Source organism: Macrotis lagotis, chromosome X, assembly GCF_037893015.1.
Source record: "Macrotis lagotis isolate mMagLag1 chromosome X, bilby.v1.9.chrom.fasta, whole genome shotgun sequence".
NCBI lineage: Eukaryota > Metazoa > Chordata > Mammalia > Peramelemorphia > Peramelidae > Macrotis > Macrotis lagotis.
Genome location: NC_133666.1, coordinates 286,155,254 through 286,177,204, shown reverse-complemented (window position 1 = coordinate 286,177,204; position 21,951 = coordinate 286,155,254). Strand labels below are relative to the sequence as shown.

The 21,951-nt window shown below is 33.9% G+C and overlaps 1 protein-coding gene across 2 annotated transcripts in view; it reads left to right on the top strand.

Annotated features, from left to right (window-relative positions):
* The window catches only part of WDR70 (WD repeat domain 70), a 333,335-nt gene that overhangs the window by 264,383 nt on the left and 47,001 nt on the right, over positions 1–21,951 (top strand). For both annotated transcript variants that reach the window (XM_074202580.1, XM_074202579.1), the window contains 2 exons: positions 6,421–6,505; positions 8,842–8,980. In XM_074202580.1, the coding sequence (XP_074058681.1) occupies positions 6,421–6,505; positions 8,842–8,980 (224 nt within the window). The remainder of the gene's footprint in view (positions 1–6,420; positions 6,506–8,841; positions 8,981–21,951) is intronic.

Here is a 21,951-nt window from a genome sequence, read left to right as displayed (position 1 = left end):
TCCTTATCTACATATGCTCCTTCTAACTGCTCTATTAATTGAGATGGTTCATTTGGGTCATTAGCATCATTTCCCCAAATAGAAACAAGCAGTTCAACATCATTAAATCCCTCATAATTTGCCCTTCCCATCCACCCTCTCTAAGGTTCACCTGAGTCCTGTGTACTTGGAGATCAAACTTCTGGTCATTTCAACAGGAAAGTTTGAAATTCCTTATTTCACTGAATGTCCATCTTTTCACCTGGAAGAGAATGTTCAGTTTTGCTGGGTAGTTGATTCTCAGTTGTAGCCCAAGCTCTTTTGCTTTACGGAATATCATATTCCAAGCCCTAACAAGGCCTTAAATGTAGAAGCTGCTAAATCCCATGTAATCCTGATTGCAGTGCCATGATATTTGAGCTGTTTCTTTCTAGCTTCTTGTAAAATTTTCTCTTTGATTTGGAAGTCTTGGAATTTGGTCTTAGAATTTCCTGAGAGTTATTTTATTTTGAATCTCTTTCAGGAGGAGATTGGTGGATTCCCTTGATTTCTATTTTACTCTCTGTTTCTAAAATTTCAGGGCAATTATCCTGTTGAAATTGTTTTTAAATGAAATCTAGGCTCTTTTTCTGGTCATGACTTTCAGGTAGCCCAATAAAACTATCTGTTTTCCAGTTCAGTTGTTTTTCCAATGAAATATTTCACATTTTCTTTTAGTTTTTATTCTTTTGGTTTTGTTTTATTTCTTGATTTCTTGCAAAGTCATCAACTTCCTTTATTTAGCTCCATTCTACATTTGAAAGGAATTGTTTTCTTCAAAGACCTTTTTGATCTCCTTTTTCATCTGGCCAATTCTGCTTTTTAAGGCATTCTTTGACTCATTAACCTTTTGGACTGCTTTTTCCATTTGACCTAAACTGCTTTTTAATATGTTATTTTCTTCAGTATTTTTTGTATTTTCTTGACCAGGCCTCCAGACTTGGATTTCATGATTTTCCTTCATCCTCTCATTTCTCTCCCCAATTTTTCCTCTGTCTCCCTTACTTGATTTTCAAAATCTTTTTTTGAGCTCAGCCATAGCCTGAGACCTGTTCTTCTTTTCCTTGGAGACTTTGGATACAAAAGCTTGGACTTTGTCATCTTCTGAGTGTGTGTTTGATCCTCCTTGGGAATCAAAGTGGTCAGGTACTATTTTTTTCTGTTTACTCTTTCTCCCCAGACTGTGCCCTGGTTTTGTTGTGCTTTTGAGTGTTATTGGAACATCCCCACAAGGATCTCAGTTCCTTCAAGGTCTTATGCAAGTCTCTGACTGCACTACTGGCCTGTGCTTTAGTCTGTGGATGACCACAAGCACTTCCCTCTGCCCTGGAACTGTGAGGAGGGTCCCTGTTCTGCTGTGGCAATAGGAGGCCCTAGACTGCAACAAGGGTCTAATCCTGCCCCAGGGATAATATAGAGACCTTGATAGTCTCCCCCAATCCCCTTAACTCTTAGGGCTGAGAGCCCTTGAAGCAGCTGCCAGGAAGCCCAGGGCTGTGCTGAGGGCTGTGGCTACGCTGAATGCTGTGGCTGTGCTAAGTGCAATGCTGGCCTGGGCTCTGGGATCACTGTGGCAGAGCTTTCATGTTGATCTGGATTGGGAGGTCTGGAAACTGCTTCTACTGTCTGAGTTCAGGTGCGCCCCCCCCCCCCCCCCCCCCGATCCAGGCACCCCCACAGGCTGTTCCTGGAAGATTGGAGATTGTTTGCTCCAGCATGACCTCAGCTGTAGTGCCGTCCCTTCTGATCCCAGTGCAACAGAGCCTTCTCGTGGATCTTCAAAGTTACCTTGGGCTGGAGAATTGATTCACTGGGTCTTTTTGTTGGTTCAGCCTCTCTAAAATTTGGTTTGAGCCATAATATGAAGATTTTTGAAGTATTTTGCAGAGACCTTCTGGAAACTCATGCTGCCTTGCACCACGTTATTTCTTAGCCAGTACCAGATTGTTTTGATAACTGATGCTTTATGATATAATTTTAGATCTGGTATGGCAAGGCTGCCTTTTTTAGTTTTTCATTAATTCCCTTGATATTCCTGACTTTTTGTTCTTCCATATGAATTTAGTTACTATTTTTTCTAGCTCCCTTAAATAATTTTTTGGAAGTTTGATTGGTTTGGCACTAAATAAGTAGTTTAATTTAGGTCGAATTAGCATTTTTATTATATTAGTTCGGCCTGATAATCATCTTAGCAACTGATATTTGCCCAATAATTTAGATCTGATATTATTTGTGTGAAAAGTGTTTCATAGTTGTTTTCATAAAGTTTCTGAGTCTGCTTTGGCAGGTTGCTTCTTGTATATTCTATGTATTCTATTTTATGTACACATTAATTCTAGTAATATTGTCTTCTCTTTTGTTCAATAAACACAGATAACACTAAAATACTTTTACCCCAAATCTATATATTTTACTCTATCTTTAAGATGCTTAGAGATAATACACTGATTAGATTGCTGGATCTAGAGTTAGAAGGATCTGATTTCAAATCCATCCTCAGATATGTGCTATCTTTGTTACTCTGGGCAAGTCACTTAATCTTTGTCTGCCTCCGTTTCCTCAACTCTAAAATTAGGACAATATTAGCATCTACCTCACAATATTGTTGTGAGGATCAAATGAAATGATATTTACAAAACATCTTGTTGAAGTGCTTGGCACATAGTAGTGGCTACATAAGTACATATTTCTTCCCTCTCCTACATCCCCCTCTACCCTTCAATTCACTATTAACTCTTTTTTTTTTTTTGCAAGGCATTGGGGTTGAGTGACTTGCCCAAGGTAAATATTAAGTGTCTAAGGCTAGATTTGAACTCAGGGCCTGCTGACTCCAGGACCTATGCTGTGCCACCTAGCTGCCCCTTAGTTCCTTATGGATTGCACACTCTGATTTACTCTTTTAGGCATCTCTTGGGTACTCTATTTGATTGATAAAATTTCTCTTTACCTCTATCAGTTTATAACTTGAAAACCCTCTTCTTCATTAAATATCTTTCCCCCTTAACCACTTTTATAGGATTATACTCAGTTTTGCTACATATGTTATTCTTGGTTGTAAACCCTGATTCTTTGCCTTCTGGAATATCATATTCCAAGCTTTTGACTTCTTTATGGTGATGGCTGCTAAATTATGTGTAATCCTATGACTCTTTGGTATTTTTTTTATTTCTGGCTGCTTATAGTATTTTTCCTTTGACCTAAAGCTCTGGATTTTGACTGTAATGTTCCTGAGGGTTTTCATTTTGGGTTTTTTTTGTTTAGGAAGTATCTGGTGAATTCTTTTAATTTTTATTTTGCCCTCTATTTGAGATCATACTGGGTTAATTTGAAGATTTCTTGAAATATGTCTAGCCTTTTTTTTTGTTTGTTTATGGATTTCAGATAGCCCAATATTTCTCAGATTATCTCTTTTTGATCTATTTTTCAGGCCGTTTATTTATGAGAGATCACATATCTTCTCTCTCTCTCTCTCTCTCTCTCTCTCTTCTCTCTCTCTCTCTTTGTTTTTAAGTATTTTGTCTTCATTTTAGTATTTCTTGTTGTCTCATGGAGTCATTGACTTCTATTTGGTTCATTTTAGTTTTGTTGCTTAGGCAGAGTTGTCCTCTTGTCCCAGACTGCTAATGTTCTTTTCATAGATTATTCCTTGCTCTTATGTTTTTGGTCATTTCCCCCTTTTACTACCCTTATTTGGTTTTTAAAATAATTTTTGACTTTTTAAAAAATATAATAAAACTCTTGTTTTAACTCTTCCAGGGATTCTAGTTGAGATTGTGTCTAAACTACATTTTTCTTTGAGGCTTGACTTTTAGATACCTTTGAGTCACTTTTTTTTTTTGGCTGGGTTTGTGTCTTAAGCTTTCTTTTCACCTTAATAACTCTGTATGATGGGGTTCTTTTGACTGTTTGCTCATTCTTCTGGGCTCCCTCTTGACTTTTAGACTCTGTTAGTGTTAATGTCAGACCCTGTGCCCTTCTAGGGGCAAACTTACATTTGGGGTAAAGTCTGTTCACTGACCTGGTCTGATTTCTGCATGCTTCTGACTTCATATTTGCATCTTTTGGCTCATCCTTGGATGGGAATTTACAAAGATAGCCTGCTGGAAGGGTCTGTGAGTTCAGAGCGACTGAACTACAGGCTCCCCTTTGGTTTGAGACTCTGCTCTGGCCCTTCCACTGCAGGCTCCTCAGCTGGATGGTAAACTTTGTTTGGCTTCTTAGTTGCTGCTTGTTTCTAAAGTTATTCCTTGTTCCCTGTCCATATCCTAGTGCAATCACTTTTTTCCACCCTACAGCTGTGACCTAGGACAGGCTAGTGCTCTTATGTCTCCTATTCCTGCTCTCTGTGGCTGTCCAGGGATCCCTGGTGTTTCTTTCTGTTCCCCCCCAAGCCTGATCATCTCTTTCTGTTCTTGACTCTTCTCATTGTACTCTCCTGGCCAGATCCTGTCCCCAGTGCTTACAGGTCTCTCTGTCTCTCCAAGACTGATCTGGGGATCTTTGTAACTCTGGTTTTCCTTATCCTTACTTTTAGTAGAGTTTGGTTGAGAAACGACTGGCCTGCTGCTTCCTGGAAAAACTCTTCCTCATCAGTTTTCCCTTCTAGCTTGACTCAAACCCTGCATCCTAGTGAAATCTGTTTCCATTCCTCCAGATAGCCTAGTGCCTCCCCTCTAAGATTACTTTCCATTCACTTGGGTGTATTCCTCATGTGAGCTTTTTGAGGGCAAGGGCTATATATTTGCCTTTGTTTGTAGCCAGAGCTTGCCATGATGATTTTACCATATTATGGACTTGTTGACTGATTGAAAAAAGTTATAATTTGAGGTCATAGAATCCAGGTTCTGCTAATTACTAGTGGGGTCACAGTGAGTAAACCATTAAATCACTGTGCATTTTATTGACATTATCTGTAAAATGGGGGGGGCTAAAGTTGATGATCTCTAAGGTTCTGAGGTCTCTTCAGAGTAATTCTATGATCTTATGAGCAGTTTGATTTCCATGAATAGCCAATCTATTAGAACTTAGGTCAAAATCTACCTCTACCAAGAACACTTCCTTATCCAAATTGAATGATTGAATCTTAATTCATCCAAAGTATTCTCACTTTACTCTGTGTAATCTTAAGCATTTTATATAAAATATCATATTATATCATATATATTTGCTTATACATCACTTTTGCCCACCATATTGTCAACTCCTTATGGTAAGAGACTATATCTAAACAAATCTTTAAAAACTCTAGAGAAGCTAGGATTGTACCATGGTGGTATTAATAAATGCTTAATGATAATTCATGGAATAATAGTTATAACAATAATTATGTGCTTTCCAATTTTTCCTGTTATTCATCCTAAAAACAGGCATTTTGTTGATTTGTTAGGTAAGCAAATATATTATTTGTATGACATCACAATGTAAGTCCACTCAACCAGTAGCCTCAGAATAATGTAAATCACTCTTCTGGCTCTAGTTTTTGCCTGGTCAACTGAGCTAGTTAAGGCAGATAAATGTTTTTTCTGTGGGTTGCAAATTATGGCCTTATTGGTAACTTTTTGTTAAGAATATAAGCAGTAGGTTAATATTCATTGTGAATATTTTTTGGATCTAGGCCAAAAAAAGCAGATGGCTATCCTGCTAGTTGAATATTAGCTTACCTGCCAAATTTTGAACTTCAAAGAAAAGATCACTGGTGAGGGAATGGAGATTTTTATTGAATCCCAATTCACTTCACTTGTTTCTGATGCAAATTCCATATTGCATCTGAGGGAGATGAGGCATGTCTCAGCTGTGGGCACTAGGGAACTTGACCAACAAAGACATTGCTTGTCTTAAGTTCCAGTTGTCATTCCAGTCAGGAATTAGTAGCCCGATAGAAATATAAGAATGTGATACTTTAAAAAATTCATTACTCTTAAAATGACTAGGAAAAGGTGTAGTACATGGGAGAGCAATAAATAATAGTTGCAGTTACAGTTACAACGTGGGGGAGGGATTGACAAGGATCATTCTTATCAATGTTAACGAATGGATGTCTTTACCAACACTTTGCTGAGGAGAGAGTCTATGAGGATTTGAACTACATTTTAGTCCTGATGGTTAGTCAATTAAGAGCTTTTGAAGAAAGCAGGATGTCCTGCAGAAATGCCCTGGGGGGAAATACCATCTGCTTGAAAATCATTCTTGAGAGTACTTGTTGGAGGCTTTCTTTTTCTCTTACAGATGTGGTTAAAAGTGGGAAAGTAATAACTGGAAATTTTCTTAATGAAAAGAAACCTGCCTTCTTTCTACCTTTTACAGTCTTCCAAAACAAATGCACTTGAAAAATAAACATTCTTTATATGTATGAATGAAACAGGTAACATTCTTTTTCATTCTTTGCCCTCATTTCTTTTCCAGGGGATGATACTTTAAAACTGTGGGATATACGACAGTTCAAGAAGCCATTGTTTTCAGCTTCAAATCTTCCCACCTTCTTCTCAATGTAAGTTTAACAGCTATTCTTTGTACTTGATGCACTAAAGGTTGGCAAAGAAACACAATATTTCCTCTAATTAGGGATTACTTACATTATTTAATATTTAGGTCATCCAAAAGAAGGCCTTGGGATTTGGACTACCCCACCTCATTCCCTCCCACCCCTGGCCTCTTTTTATTGACCATATTACTTTTCCTCTTTTAGTTTTAACCTCTAGACAGTAATGAAAGTCATTGAAGATTCTTGGTTTTTTTTTTTTTGGTGTGTGATTAGGTTAAAGTATGAGGTGGTTTTGAAATTAAGAAATAGAATGATTCTCTTAATAGATCATAAACTAAAATATGTGTGTGAATATATATTTATACATATTTATGTATATGTATATGTGTTTATAAATAGAGATATAAGGGATTTTCTCTTAATGAATAAAAGTTCAGCTTTGGAATCAGAAAGAATTAGGTTTGAATTAGTTTAACACATGTTAACGGGATGACAATGGGCAAGTTACTAAACCTCTGCTTGTTAAGTCAATCAGTCCTATCTGACTCTTCAAAACCCTTCATGAGATTTTCTTGGCATTGATACTTGAAGTAGTTTACCATTTCATTCCTTAGTGGATTAAAATAAATAGATGTTAAGTGACTTGCCCAGGGCCACATAACTTGTATGTATCTGAGATCAGATTTGAACTCAAGTCTTCCTGACTCCAGGTCCAGCACTCTATCCACCTAGCTGCCTCCAATCTTCTAATTGCCCCAGTCAATATCCTACTACTGTAAATAATAGTTCATTGTACCAGTAGGTACAGTTTCCACACCAGGACTTTCTCTCTCTCTCTCTCTCTCTCTCTCTCTCTCTCTCATACATATATACTTGTTATAGAAATCTGTACATTTATATTTGTAATTTTATTTTAAGGTTCTTAATCAGACCTATAATTTCATTGATACAAGACTTTGCAGGTATGGAAATATATATATCTAACACTTATAAACATATAAGAAGTGTTTATATATATTATATATATTACATATATTATATACATTTTTGCCTCCTTAAAATAGACTGAATTGTAATGCTTATTATATAAATATTTTTATACGTGATACTTTTCAACTTAGCATTTGGCACCACTAACTTATTCACATCATTCCCTGTTTGTTTGATTAATTGACTATTATGTCTGTTTCTCTAAATAGCTAACTAAAGGGACTTTGTAGATTATCACAGTGAATCAGTAACAAAACCATCCCTGTGGTTAGATTAGTAAACAATTTGTCTTTCATTCTAGAGAAGTAATTTCCCTTTGATATTCACTGTAACTGGTATTTCTTCTTCTTTTTTCCTTTCCTTTCCTTTCCTTTCCTTTCCTTTCCTTTCCTTTCCTTTCCTTTCCTTTCCTTTCCTTTCCTTTCCTTTCCCTTTCCCTTTCCCTTTCCCTTTCCCTTTCCCTTTCCCTTTCCCTTTCCCTTTCCCTTTCCCTTTCCCTTTCCCTTTCCCTTTCCCTTTCCCTTTCCCTTTCCCTTTCCCTTTCCCTTTCCCTTTCCCTTTCCCTTTCCCTTTCCCTTTCCCTTTCCCTTTCCCCTTTCCCTTTCCCTTTCCCTTTCCCTTTCCCTTTCCCTTTCCCTTTCCCTTTCCCTTTCCCTTTCCCTTTTCTTTTCCAAGGCAAATGGGGTTAAGTGGCTTGCCCAAGGCCACACAGCTAGGTAATTATTAAGTGTCTGAGGCCAGATTTGAACTCAGGTACTCCTGACTCCAGGGCCAGTGCTCTATCCACTGCGCCACTTAGCTGCCCCTGGAACTGGTATTAAAAGGAACTAAATCTAATCCCCAAACTTAGAAAATTGCAAGATGAAAACAATATTGAGAAATATCTTAGTTGTAATTTTCATCTTTAAAAAAACCCATATTTTAATATGTACAACATTCATAAGGTTGCTAATCAATAGAGTGCTGTTTGTGCACTTTGCATCATACAGTAAACTACTAGAAGTCATATTTGTGCATATGTGTGTGTGTGTGTGTGTGTGTGTGTGTATCTTGCAAATTATTTAAACAGCCAAAATTCTAATAACAAGATCTATTAAAAAGCCATCCTAGAGAAGTCCAGCTTGTAAATGGCAGCTGGTAAGACCAATTCAAAATTTTGGGAATAGAGAGAATTGGTCTAAAGAAATAACTATCATCATAGGATGTAGTCATAAAAGTAATCTGGTCTTTCCTTCTTTCTTTCTATTTCTAGCCCAAATTCAGAAATAAAGATGAAAAAAACTTCAAGTATTGTCCTTACTTTATTAATAATTCCTTCTCAACACTTATGACAAATATTTATTTCTCTTCAGGACAGATTGCTGCTTCAGTCCAGATGATAAACTTTTGGTCACTGGAACATCTGTTAAGAAGGGAGGTGGCAATGGCAGGCTTGTTTTTTTTGAGCGCCAGATGTTCCAGAAAGTATATGAAATTGAAGTCACCAATGCAGTATGTATTTTTTTTTACTTTACTTCTAACTGTGAACTGAAGTTTTCATTGTAGATAGACTAAAAATGGTGGAAGGATTCTATCACCTCAGTATAACAATATTGTGTCTAAACAATGACTTTCTCTCTCATGGTCATTTGGGGCATTTTGAATAGGAAGGTATTACCACATATTGGAACCTTGGTGAATGTGGAGCCACCACCACATTTGCAATAGGTGAACCTTCTCATTATGATTCCTAATGGTTCCCGATGATACTTCCCCTCTTAGCCTGCTCTAGGAAGGAATTTCATAGAGTACAGACAAGAAAAGGAAGCTCTCAGGGTATGTCTCTGTGTGCATAAATTTAGAGGAATAGTACAATAGAGGGAGAAATGAAATTTTTTTTTATGTGAAGGGTAAAAATGCCAGGGACTGCTCTAGATTAGTAGAACTTTTCTAGAATAGAATTTTAATAGAATATTGTTAGTTTTGTCTTGGAGAGGAGAATGGGAGTTCAAATCCAGCCTCTGACATTTACTAGCTGTGTGGTCTTGGGCAAGTTATTGAACCTTGATTGCCTTGCATCCAGGACCATCTCCAGTCATGCTGAATCATATCTGATCACTGGAGCCAGATGTCTCTGGAGGGAGGAGTGATATTGGTGACTTAGCACAGCATCTCCTCACTCAGATCCAATTCATGTGCTTGTCAATGAAGGACAGGGGCGGCTTGGTGGCACAGTGGATAGAGCACCGGCCCTGGAGTCAGGAGTACCTGGGTTCAAATCTGTCCTCAGACATTTAATAATTGCCTAACTATGTGGCCTTGGGCAAGCCACTTAACCCCATTGCCTTGCCAAAAAAAAAAAAAAACCTAATTAAAAAAAAGAAAGAAAAGGAAATGAAGGACAAATGTTATTAGTTTTGTCTTAATTCAGTGTTGTTGTTGGTGATGGTGTTGGTGTTCAGTCATTTAGATAGATCCAACTCTTAGTTGGATCATAATACCCCTTGGGTTTTCTTGATCGAATTGCTAGAATGGTTTACCATTTCCTTCTCCAGTGGATTAAGGCAAACAGTGATTAAGTGACTTGACCAAAGTCTTACAGATAGTGAATGTGATTCAGGACTTCCTGACTTCAGTTTCATCTCTCTATTCATTGAACCACCTAGCTGCTTCTTCAGTCTAGAGTTCATTCAACTTCCATTTAGGTGGCAATTTACCTATATCAGAATAATTTCAATGTCTTGAAAGCTTCATGTTTATTCTCAGGCATTTCTGTAAGAACTAGAATATATCATGAAATTAGAATATATCAGAATTAGAATATAGTAAGAGAAGCAATTATTAGAAGTAGAAACATCCCTATATAGCTCTTTCATTGCATGGTATAACAAACCATTATACTTTTTCAAGAGAGTATAAAATGAACCAATTAAGGGTGTGCAATACATATATATATATATATATTTAGGTTTTTGCAAGGCAAATGGGGTTAAGTGACTTACCCAAGGCCACACAACTAGGTAATTATTAAGTGTCTGAGACCGGATTTGAACCCAGGTACTCCTGACTCCAAGGCCAGTGCTCTATCCACTGCGCCACCTAGCCGCCCCAAGGGTATATTTTTTGATATAGTGTTCAACCCTTCAGTAAATTCCTCTACCATAAACTCTACTCATATGGATTAATCTAGTTTTTTCAGTTCTTTGTAAACAGTTGTGACATAATTACATGCTTTAGTAGTGAAGACAACTGAACAAGTATTTTTAGACTGCTGTTAATAAAACTGTTCTCCTGGTCTTGTACAAATAAGTACTTTTAGTACTATGAATATATATTTGTGATTACTAAGTCTGAAATCACATTTTTGTTTCAACTTGTAAAGGAAATTTTAAAAAATGAGAATAATTCTAGAAGGACACTTTAATTTTATAAATCCTAATCTTGCGACATAATTTGCTATGTTCCAACACTAATAATATTTTAACGAAGTTGGTGTTTCCAGGACCTAATTATAACATTGGACATCTAAGAAAAACACTTTTAAGTACATTAACTTAAGTCCCCAAACATAAAATTATTGTAATTGGTTGTTCCAAAAGAAGTTGACTATTTTTTTCCACTATGGCTTTCACTTATTTGTACATTTAAAAATTGTTTAGTGTTATTTTTGCTTGAATTACAATCTAAGAGGCAAAATAAACAAATTAAAGAATGTATTTTAAAGGCACTGAGATTCCACAGTTTGCAGAAAAGACATGCTGTTTGTTGGAATGATCAGGGCCCATAATTAGAACAGATTTATATACTTTACTTTTTTAAAAACAAATTTTTGTTGATATATTTAGTTTTATGTCACTCAGATTTCTCTCGTTTCCCATTTCTCAAAGAACAATTCTATATAATGAGTATTTTTTTAAAAAAAATGAAAAAAGTTAGAGTAAAAAAATCAGCAAAACTGATTGCTATATCAAAAAAATTGAAAATGATATATCTGCCAGGGAGTAAGATTGGAGGAAAGGGGCAGGCAGGAGAGTTTTCTCATTTTTCTTCTTTGAAGGCTTCCTTGTTCTTTATAATTTTGTTACATTCACTTTTGATTGTTTTGAGATTATTCTTTCTATTTTACATTGCTGTTGTTATATATATATTATTTTCTTGACTCTACTAAATTCAGTCATGTAAATCTTTTTTTGTTTTTCTGTATTCATCATATTTGTTGTTTCATAGAACATAGTAACATTCCATTTCATTCACGTATAGTAATTTAGTCATTCCCCGATTGATGGAAATCTACTTAATTTTTTTACTTTTTTAATTTTTTTAATTAAAAATTTTATTTATTTTGAGTTTTACAATTTTTTCCCCAATCTCACTTTCCTCCCCCCCACAGAAAGCAATTTGTCAGTCTTTACATTGTTTCCATGTTGTATATTGATCCAAATTGAGTGTTATGAGAGAAATCATATCCTTAAAGATGAAACATAAAGTGTAAGAGATATAACAAGATCAGACAATAAGATAGCAGTTTTTTTTCCCCTAAATTAAAGGTAATAGTCCTTGGTCTTTGTTGAAACTCCACAGTTCTTTCTCTGGATACAGATGGTATTCTCCATTGCAGACAGCCCCAAATTGTCCCTGATTATTGCACTGATGAAATAAGCATGTCCATCAAGGTTAATCACCACCCCATGTTGCTGTTAGGGTCATCTACTTACTTTCTAATCATTTATTTTGGCAGGTTCATATGTTAACAATGACCAATTTCTATTAATAATAATTGGTAATTACAGTCTTTTTCCTTTTCATATGAAAATGCAATGAGAATTGTAAATTCATTTAACAAAAGTAGACCTCAAGCTTCAATTAAATAAGACTAAGCCACAATTTAAAAAATATTTTCAAGCTTCAATTAAATAAGACTAAGCCACAATTTAGAAAATATTTTCCTTTTTGATATTTTCCTTTTTTTCCCCCTAAGAATTTTATCTTCATGTGCCTTTTTACCCTCATACCTTCTTAGCTCCCATTTCTTTCTTTTAAATTCTCCTAAGAGTTTAATTCTTTCAGGCTTTATCATGGACTCAGCATTGAAATATCCACTTGGATCATGAGATCATTAATTCTATTTGATGACCCAATGAGTTCAAATGAACCCTGTCTATTAGGTTCAACTATTTTTGCCTTGTCAAGAAGTGACTGGTCTCAGATATGAACAGCCCCATAGGTAGTATAGTAGACCTAAAGACCAGAGGTTACTTTCTGGCTTAGCCCATAGCTCTGTTCCAGGATGATACTGCAGAACCATAACAGAAGACAGCTTGGAAACATTTTTCTCTCTTGCTTCTGGTGCCTTCTGATTTTTCTAAGATATCTATTGTTAAACATTGTAATATATTCAGTAACTTGTCAGAAAGCTTGATGTAAGATTTTATAAATAACCTGCTATTAAGGAGTATGTACCTTCCCTATGCATATTCTTTGTTTATGTTAGTCTTGTGTATGCCATGGAAAAGGTCAAATATGCATGTCAGAAAATGAACCTGAATACCAGACAGAATACTTTTAATTTACAGGGATTAAACAAATATATGTAAGCAATTTATTTCACTATCATGAAGCTACCCATCATGAAAAGATAGCTAGCTGTAAGTGGATAGCAAACAAAGAAATTCTAACACAATTTGGAATTTTTCTCTCTGCATTTATATGTATATATGTAAATTTGTATTAATGAATATTTTTATATTTGTCATTTTGTGATGTCATTAGGACCTTCCTAAAACTACAAGAGTTGAGATAAGGAAATTAAAATTGTAGAGTAACTAAATAGTACTCATGGCTTTTGGATGTCTTTGGTAAAATATCAGCACATTTGTGAATTTAATATGAAGTTAAGATAGGAACCTAGACATTAAAGTAGCAGATAAAATGTCTTTTTTTGCATCATCAAATCTTTTCCCATCTTGTAAAGTTAATAAAGCAAAACCTGAACTGTTCTATGCTTTAGATATTATTACAGAAAGTTCTTATAATATCCTGCCTCTATTTAGAAATAAAGTATTTACTTAAGATTTCTCAAATACAAGCATGATCATATATTTGTTAATGATTGCTCAACTAGATTTCAAAAACATGCTGCTTAATAACTTCCCATTTCTATTGTTTCTACCTAATAAATGTATTAGCAGAAAATGAGATTGTGGATCAAAATGTTCTACTAACAAGGTCAAGGTAATGTCATAGCTTGAAAACAACCCAGAAAAAAGTAACTATCATTGTAGATTTTACTGAATTGCAATGATAGACTTGTAAATAGAAATTAAGATTGTCAGCCATTAACAGTTAGAATGATTAGCAACCAGTGGAAGCTTCCTTCACCACAGTTTGATCTTGATTCAAAAGCAAACTAAGAGCAACCACTTAACTATCCCTAGATATCTAGGGTGGGCATTTTTGATCATGTATCAAAGGAAGTGGTTTATGTTTATTTTGCTTATTTCTGAAACATACAATATACAAAATATTCAGAATATCCACCTAATATCTCTTCTCTGGGAATTAACACAACTGATAATGCTAGTTCACTTTCTGCAGGTAAAGCTAGTATGATAACCATTCCCTGCCAGCAGGGGAAAATCTACTTGAATTGTTTTGGTAGTTGTAGTTAATTTATTTTCCTTTTGTCTAGTTTCTTGAATAAAAGTGTAATTTTATTGATAGCTGGCTAATGTGAAATCTCAGGCTAATATTCAGCTAATTTGGATTGGACCTATTATCCTAGCCTCATCAATATAATTGTCTAAGGGAATAAGGCACTTTATCATGCCTATTTGGGGAGTGATATGTTTATGGTACAGATGTGTATCACTTTTGTGTGTTAGTTTTATATTTTGTTAGAACTTTTTTGGTTTAAATTGATAGACTTAAAGTATGCTCCAGTCAGAAAAATAAAATTTTGAGGAATGGTTGCTTAATTCTTAAAAGATTTAGTCACAAAAAAAAAGAAGATTTAGTCACATAAAAGAATAGATATAGTTGGATATCTCTAGTAAATTTAAGAAAAGGTTATAAGGTCCTTTTTTTTTAAGCAAATGAATCAGCTTTAATGAAAGCAAAGAAAAACATGTCTTAAAAGCAACCTTTTTTCATCACTGGTTTGGTTTTTTCCCTCACCATCAGACAGACAGCATCAGTTTCTGTTTATCTAGTAGAATGGTATGTTAAAGGGACTTTAAACTGCTCCTTTGACCCATTCTCTCAAGTTTTAAATCTTCTTGGAATGTAAGAAAACAAATATGCATTCCTTGGAATGCAATAAGGATAGATAAATTGTTGAATGGGCCAAGAATCACCTCTTTTATTTTAGTATGTGTTTTCATCAATGAGAGAATCAAATAGTCTTCATACTTTTAAGAAAAAGCCACACCCCACAGTAATAGTTTAGTATGTAATAATTTGATTTATGTAAACAAAATTACCCATTTATTTTGATGTTACTAAAATGTTGTGTTTATATGTGATGGCAATAAGAATAAGGAATGTGGTTCTCAAGCCTGTCCTAAAACCAATATAGTTCCATTCATTTTCTCCATCCTGGATTGTATTCTACCCTAGAGACACAAAGATATGTTGAAGGCATTGCATTAGCCACTGAGAATTTAAAGACAAACCAAGATAATGCCTTTCCTCTAAGAATGTTTTATAACTTCTATATGAATGGAGGGAAGGAGATAAGACTTTTAATCTCATTGATTTTTCTAGTGGGGAAGCCCTTTAGTGAACCCAGGTACTCCTGACTCCAAGGCCAGTGCTCTATCCACTGCGCCACCTAGCCGCCCCAAGGGTATATTTTTTGATATAGTGTTCAACCCTTCAGTAAATTCCTCTACCATAAACTCTACTCATATGGATTAATCTAGTTTTTTCAGTTCTTTGTAAACAGTTGTGACATAATTACATGCTTTAGTAGTGAAGACAACTGAACAAGTATTTTTAGACTGCTGTTAATAAAACTGTTCTCCTGGTCTTGTACAAATAAGTACTTTTAGTACTATGAATATATATTTGTGATTACTAAGTCTGAAATCACATTTTTGTTTCAACTTGTAAAGGAAATTTTAAAAAATGAGAATAATTCTAGAAGGACACTTTAATTTTATAAATCCTAATCTTGCGACATAATTTGCTATGTTCCAACACTAATAATATTTTAACGAAGTTGGTGTTTCCAGGACCTAATTATAACATTGGACATCTAAGAAAAACACTTTTAAGTACATTAACTTAAGTCCCCAAACATAAAATTATTGTAATTGGTTGTTCCAAAAGAAGTTGACTATTTTTTTCCACTATGGCTTTCACTTATTTGTACATTTAAAAATTGTTTAGTGTTATTTTTGCTTGAATTACAATCTAAGAGGCAAAATAAACAAATTAAAGAATGTATTTTAAAGGCACTGAGATTCCACAGTTTGCAGAAAAGACATGCTGTTTGTTGGAATGATCAGGGCCCATAATTAGAACAGATTTATATACTTTACTTTTTTAAAAACAAATTTTTGTTGATATATTTAGTTTTATGTCACTCAGATTTCTCTCGTTTCCCATTTCTCAAAGAACAATTCTATATAATGAGTATTTTTTTAAAAAAAATGAAAAAAGTTAGAGTAAAAAAATCAGCAAAACTGATTGCTATATCAAAAAAATTGAAAATGATATATCTGCCAGGGAGTAAGATTGGAGGAAAGGGGCAGGCAGGAGAGTTTTCTCATTTTTCTTCTTTGAAGGCTTCCTTGTTCTTTATAATTTTGTTACATTCACTTTTGATTGTTTTGAGATTATTCTTTCTATTTTACATTGCTGTTGTTATATATATATTATTTTCTTGACTCTACTAAATTCAGTCATGTAAATCTTTTTTTGTTTTTTCTGTATTCATCAAATTTGTTGTTTCATAGAACATAGTAACATTCCATTTCATTCACGTATAGTAATTTAGTCATTCCCCGATTGATGGAAATCTACTTAATTTTTTTACTTTTTTAATTTTTTTAATTAAAAATTTTATTTATTTTGAGTTTTACAATTTTTTCCCCAATCTCACTTTCCTCCCCCCCACAGAAAGCAATTTGTCAGTCTTTACATTGTTTCCATGTTGTATATTGATCCAAATTGAGTGTTATGAGAGAAATCATATCCTTAAAGATGAAACATAAAGTGTAAGAGATATAACAAGATCAGACAATAAGATAGCAGTTTTTTTTCCCCTAAATTAAAGGTAATAGTCCTTGGTCTTTGTTGAAACTCCACAGTTCTTTCTCTGGATACAGATGGTATTCTCCATTGCAGACAGCCCCAAATTGTCCCTGATTATTGCACTGATGAAATAAGCATGTCCATCAAGGTTAATCACCACCCCATGTTGCTGTTAGGGTCATCTACTTACTTTCTAATCATTTATTTTGGCAGGTTCATATGTTAACAATGACCAATTTCTATTAATAATAATTGGTAATTACAGTCTTTTTCCTTTTCATATGAAAATGCAATGAGAATTGTAAATTCATTTAACAAAAGTAGACCTCAAGCTTCAATTAAATAAGACTAAGCCACAATTTAAAAAATATTTTCAAGCTTCAATTAAATAAGACTAAGCCACAATTTAGAAAATATTTTCCTTTTTGGTATATTTTCCTTTTTTTCCCCCTAAGAATTTTATCTTCATGTGCCTTTTTACCCTCATACCTTCTTAGCTCCCATTTCTTTCTTTTAAATTCTCCTAAGAGTTTAATTCTTTCAGGCTTTATCATGGACTCAGCATTGAAATATCCACTTGGATCATGAGATCATTAATTCTATTTGATGACCCAATGAGTTCAAATGAACCCTGTCTATTAGGTTCAACTATTTTTGCCTTGTCAAGAAGTGACTGGTCTCAGATATGAACAGCCCCATAGGTAGTATAGTAGACCTAAAGACCAGAGGTTACTTTCTGGCTTAGCCCATAGCTCTGTTCCAGGATGATACTGCAGAACCATAACAGAAGACAGCTTGGAAACATTTTTCTCTCTTGCTTCTGGTGCCTTCTGATTTTTCTAAGATATCTATTGTTAAACATTGTAATATATTCAGTAACTTGTCAGAAAGCTTGATGTAAGATTTTATAAATAACCTGCTATTAAGGAGTATGTACCTTCCCTATGCATATTCTTTGTTTATGTTAGTCTTGTGTATGCCATGGAAAAGGTCAAATATGCATGTCGGAAAATGAACCTGAATACCAGACAGAATACTTTTAATTTACAGGGATTAAACAAATATATGTAAGCAATTTATTTCACTATCATGAAGCTACCCATCATGAAAAGATAGCTAGCTGTAAGTGGATAGCAAACAAAGAAATTCTAACACAATTTGGAATTTTTCTCTCTGCATTTATATGTATATATGTAAATTTGTATTAATGAATATTTTTATATTTGTCATTTTGTGATGTCATTAGGACCTTCCTAAAACTACAAGAGTTGAGATAAGGAAATTAAAATTGTAGAGTAACTAAATAGTACTCATGGCTTTTGGATGTCTTTGGTAAAATATCAGCACATTTGTGAATTTAATATGAAGTTAAGATAGGAACCTAGACATTAAAGTAGCAGATAAAATGTCTTTTTTTGCATCATCAAATCTTTTCCCATCTTGTAAAGTTAATAAAGCAAAACCTGAACTGTTCTATGCTTTAGATATTATTACAGAAAGTTCTTATAATATCCTGCCTCTATTTAGAAATAAAGTATTTACTTAAGATTTCTCAAATACAAGCATGATCATATATTTGTTAATGATTGCTCAACTAGATTTCAAAAACATGCTGCTTAATAACTTCCCATTTCTATTGTTTCTACCTAATAAATGTATTAGCAGAAAATGAGATTGTGGATCAAAATGTTCTACTAACAAGGTCAAGGTAATGTCATAGCTTGAAAACAACCCAGAAAAAGTAACTATCATTGTAGATTTTACTGAATTGCAATGATAGACTTGTAAATAGAAATTAAGATTGTCAGCCATTAACAGTTAGAATGATTAGCAACCAGTGGAAGCTTCCTTCACCACAGTTTGATCTTGATTCAAAAGCAAACTAAGAGCAACCACTTAACTATCCCTAGATATCTAGGGTGGGCATTTTTGATCATGTATCAAAGGAAGTGGTTTATGTTTATTTTGCTTATTTCTGAAACATACAATATACAAAATATTCAGAATATCCACCTAATATCTCTTCTCTGGGAATTAACACAACTGATAATGCTAGTTCACTTTCTGCAGGTAAAGCTAGTATGATAACCATTCCCTGCCAGCAGGGGAGAATCTACTTGAATTGTTTTGGTAGTTGTAGTTAATTTATTTTCCTTTTGTCTAGTTTCTTGAATAAAAGTGTAATTTTATTGCTAGCTGGCTAATGTGAAATCTCAGGCTAATATTCAGCTAATTTGGATTGGACCTATTATCCTAGCCTCATCAATATAATTGTCTAAGGGAATAAGGCACTTTATCATGCCTATTTGGGGAGTGATATGTTTATGGTACAGATGTGTATCACTTTTGTGTGTTAGTTTTATATTTTGTTAGAACTTTTTTGGTTTAAATTGATAGACTTAAAGTATGCTCCAGTCAGAAAAATAAAATTTTGAGGAATGGTTGCTTAATTCTTAAAAGATTTAGTCACAAAAAAAAGAAGATTTAGTCACATAAAAGAATAGATATAGTTGGCTATCTCTAGTAAATTTAAGAAAAGGTTATAAGGTCCTTTTTTTTTAAGCAAATGAATCAGCTTTAATGAAAGCAAAGAAAAAAATGTCTTAAAAGCAACCTTTTTTCATCACTGGTTTGGTTTTTTCCCTCACCATCAGACAGACAGCATCAGTTTCTGTTTATCTAGTAGAATGGTATGTTAAAGGGACTTTAAACTGCTCCTTTGACCCATTCTCTCAAGTTTTAAATCTTCTTGGAATGTAAGAAAACAAATATGCATTCCTTGGAATGCAATAAGGATAGATAAATTGTTGAATGGGCCAAGAATCACCTCTTTTATTTTAGTATGTGTTTTCATCAATGAGAGAATCAAATAGTCTTCATACTTTTAAGAAAAAGCCACACCCCACAGTAATAGTTTAGTATGTAATAATTTGATTTATGTAAACAAAATTACCCATTTATTTTGATGTTACTAAAATGTTGTGTTTATATGTGATGGCAATAAGAATAAGGAATGTGGTTCTCAAGCCTGTCCTAAAACCAATATAGTTCCATTCATTTTCTCCATCCTGGATTGTATTCTACCCTAGAGACACAAAGATATGTTGAAGGCATTGCATTAGCCACTGAGAATTTAAAGACAAACCAAGATAATGCCTTTCCTCTAAGAATGTTTTAGTTGGGAGACAGTTAACCTTAAAAAAAGTTCCATATTTTTATATAATAACTTCTATATGAATGGAGGGAAGGAGATAAGACTTTTAATCTCATTGATTTTTCTAGTGGGGAAGCCCTTTAGTGAACCCATGAGCAACTCATAGTCTTACTATACCCAAAGTTGTCTAAAGGATAAGTGTCTTGAGCAGGTCACATGAGCTTGTGGCATTTTTATACATTATACAATTATATTAAAATTCCTTTGGATATTTTCTACATATTTTAAAATTGGTTTGCTAAAACTGAAAAAATATTGCTTCCTTTACAATTTAATCCTCTGGAGTGTGTTAAGTCAAATAGTATTGTAACCACTATAGTTTAGCTACTCCCTAACTCCCACCTTATTTATTGTTCTTGGCTCCTTTCTAGGATGAGCTCCAAAATATAACCTCACTGCTTTTCTGTGAGGGTTTTTTTTTTTTTTTTTTTTTTTTTTTGTTCTTGAAGACTCTCAGTTTGAATTTGCCTTGTTCAGCTAAACTTCGCTTGCTCTGTTTTTGGTAGTGATAGTCTTAAAGTATATTTATTTTTATATAATTAATGAAATAAAGTAAAGCTTAGAAATGAAATAAAATAATTGATTATAATTATCACATTTTATAATGTTTTTAATTCTTGTTTTCCATGTTATTTTAAAAACATCTACAATTATGAAAGTTAATAGAAAGTAATAATCTTTTTATAACTGCAAAATATTTATGAAATTTTCTTTTATATGCTTGGTTAATTAGAAAAACGGTTCATGCAATTTTACTACTATTTTGGACTTCCCAAGGAAGTCTCTAGTGGAATTTTAAGAAAATGTGATTTAAATTGATAGTCTTTTAATCTCATTTCCTTTTGATAACTATCAGGAAGATTTTTGAGGTTTCATTGAATTAAAAAAAGGAGGAAAAAGCTCAAAAATTTTACATTTGTGCTTGTATTTTTTTCTCAACTATTTGCCTTCATCTAGTACCATTAAGATATAGATCTTAATTTTTCTAAAAATTGACCAGAAAAATATCAGCAGTAGAACTAAAACAGCTTAGTCTTTTAATTAAAAATAGTTAAACTTAACTCAAGTAGAAAAAGAACCATGGAAATTTTAAAGAAATTTCTTTAACTACAGTCTTGGGAATTGAGAAGTTTCAAAAATGACAAGATTTCTCAACCAGAGTTGAGAAATATTTAAATTATTTTTTGAAATTTTTATTTGTGATTATGTTGGATAGCTTGTGGTGTCATATTTGAAGTAATAGAATTAATATATCATTTTGAAAGCCACAGTTAATTTTTAGTTCTTCAAATATTCACTATTCAATTGTGAATAATTAATTCTTCCCCTTTTTCCTTCTTTGTGGCATTAACATCTCTGAATTTTAGTTAAGACATTTTGCAAAAATATTCTTTAGATACTCCCCTTCAAAAAATTAAGCAAGAAAATCTACTTTTTAAAAATTTTTGTTTTATTATTTTTTGGTTATATGAATTTCTGCAGGAGACTTGAATTAAATATGGAAATGTCTTTAGGTTTCTTCAAGTCTGTGCCAGCAGAGCAGAAGCCCTTTTGAGCTCTACCATGCTGGAAAGGAATCAAGAATAATGCCAATGACAGCCAGTACCTGCTGTCTTGGGACCTAGCTAGTGTGAAAAGATTTTTTTCATCAGTATAGTGGACCATTAGGTGAGGAATAGTTTAATGATTGCAATGGGTGAAACAAAAATTCAAAGTGACCCTATGTTCTCTTTGGCCTCAATCCTTAATTATGGTGGTAGAATAACATGAAAGAAGGCGTTAAGGTGTTAAGAATCAGGAAGACAGTCAACATGCATTTTTATTAAGTGCCTTTCTGTGCCCACTACTGTGCTAGGAGCTAGATGTACAACAAAGATAGAAGACAACCTCTGCCCCAAATGGAGGAGCTCATGATTCGGTAGGATAGACAGGCTGCAAACTCTATGGACAAGCTAGCACTACAATGGATAAAGAGAAAATAACCAGCAGAAGGAAGGCACTAGGATAGACAGGG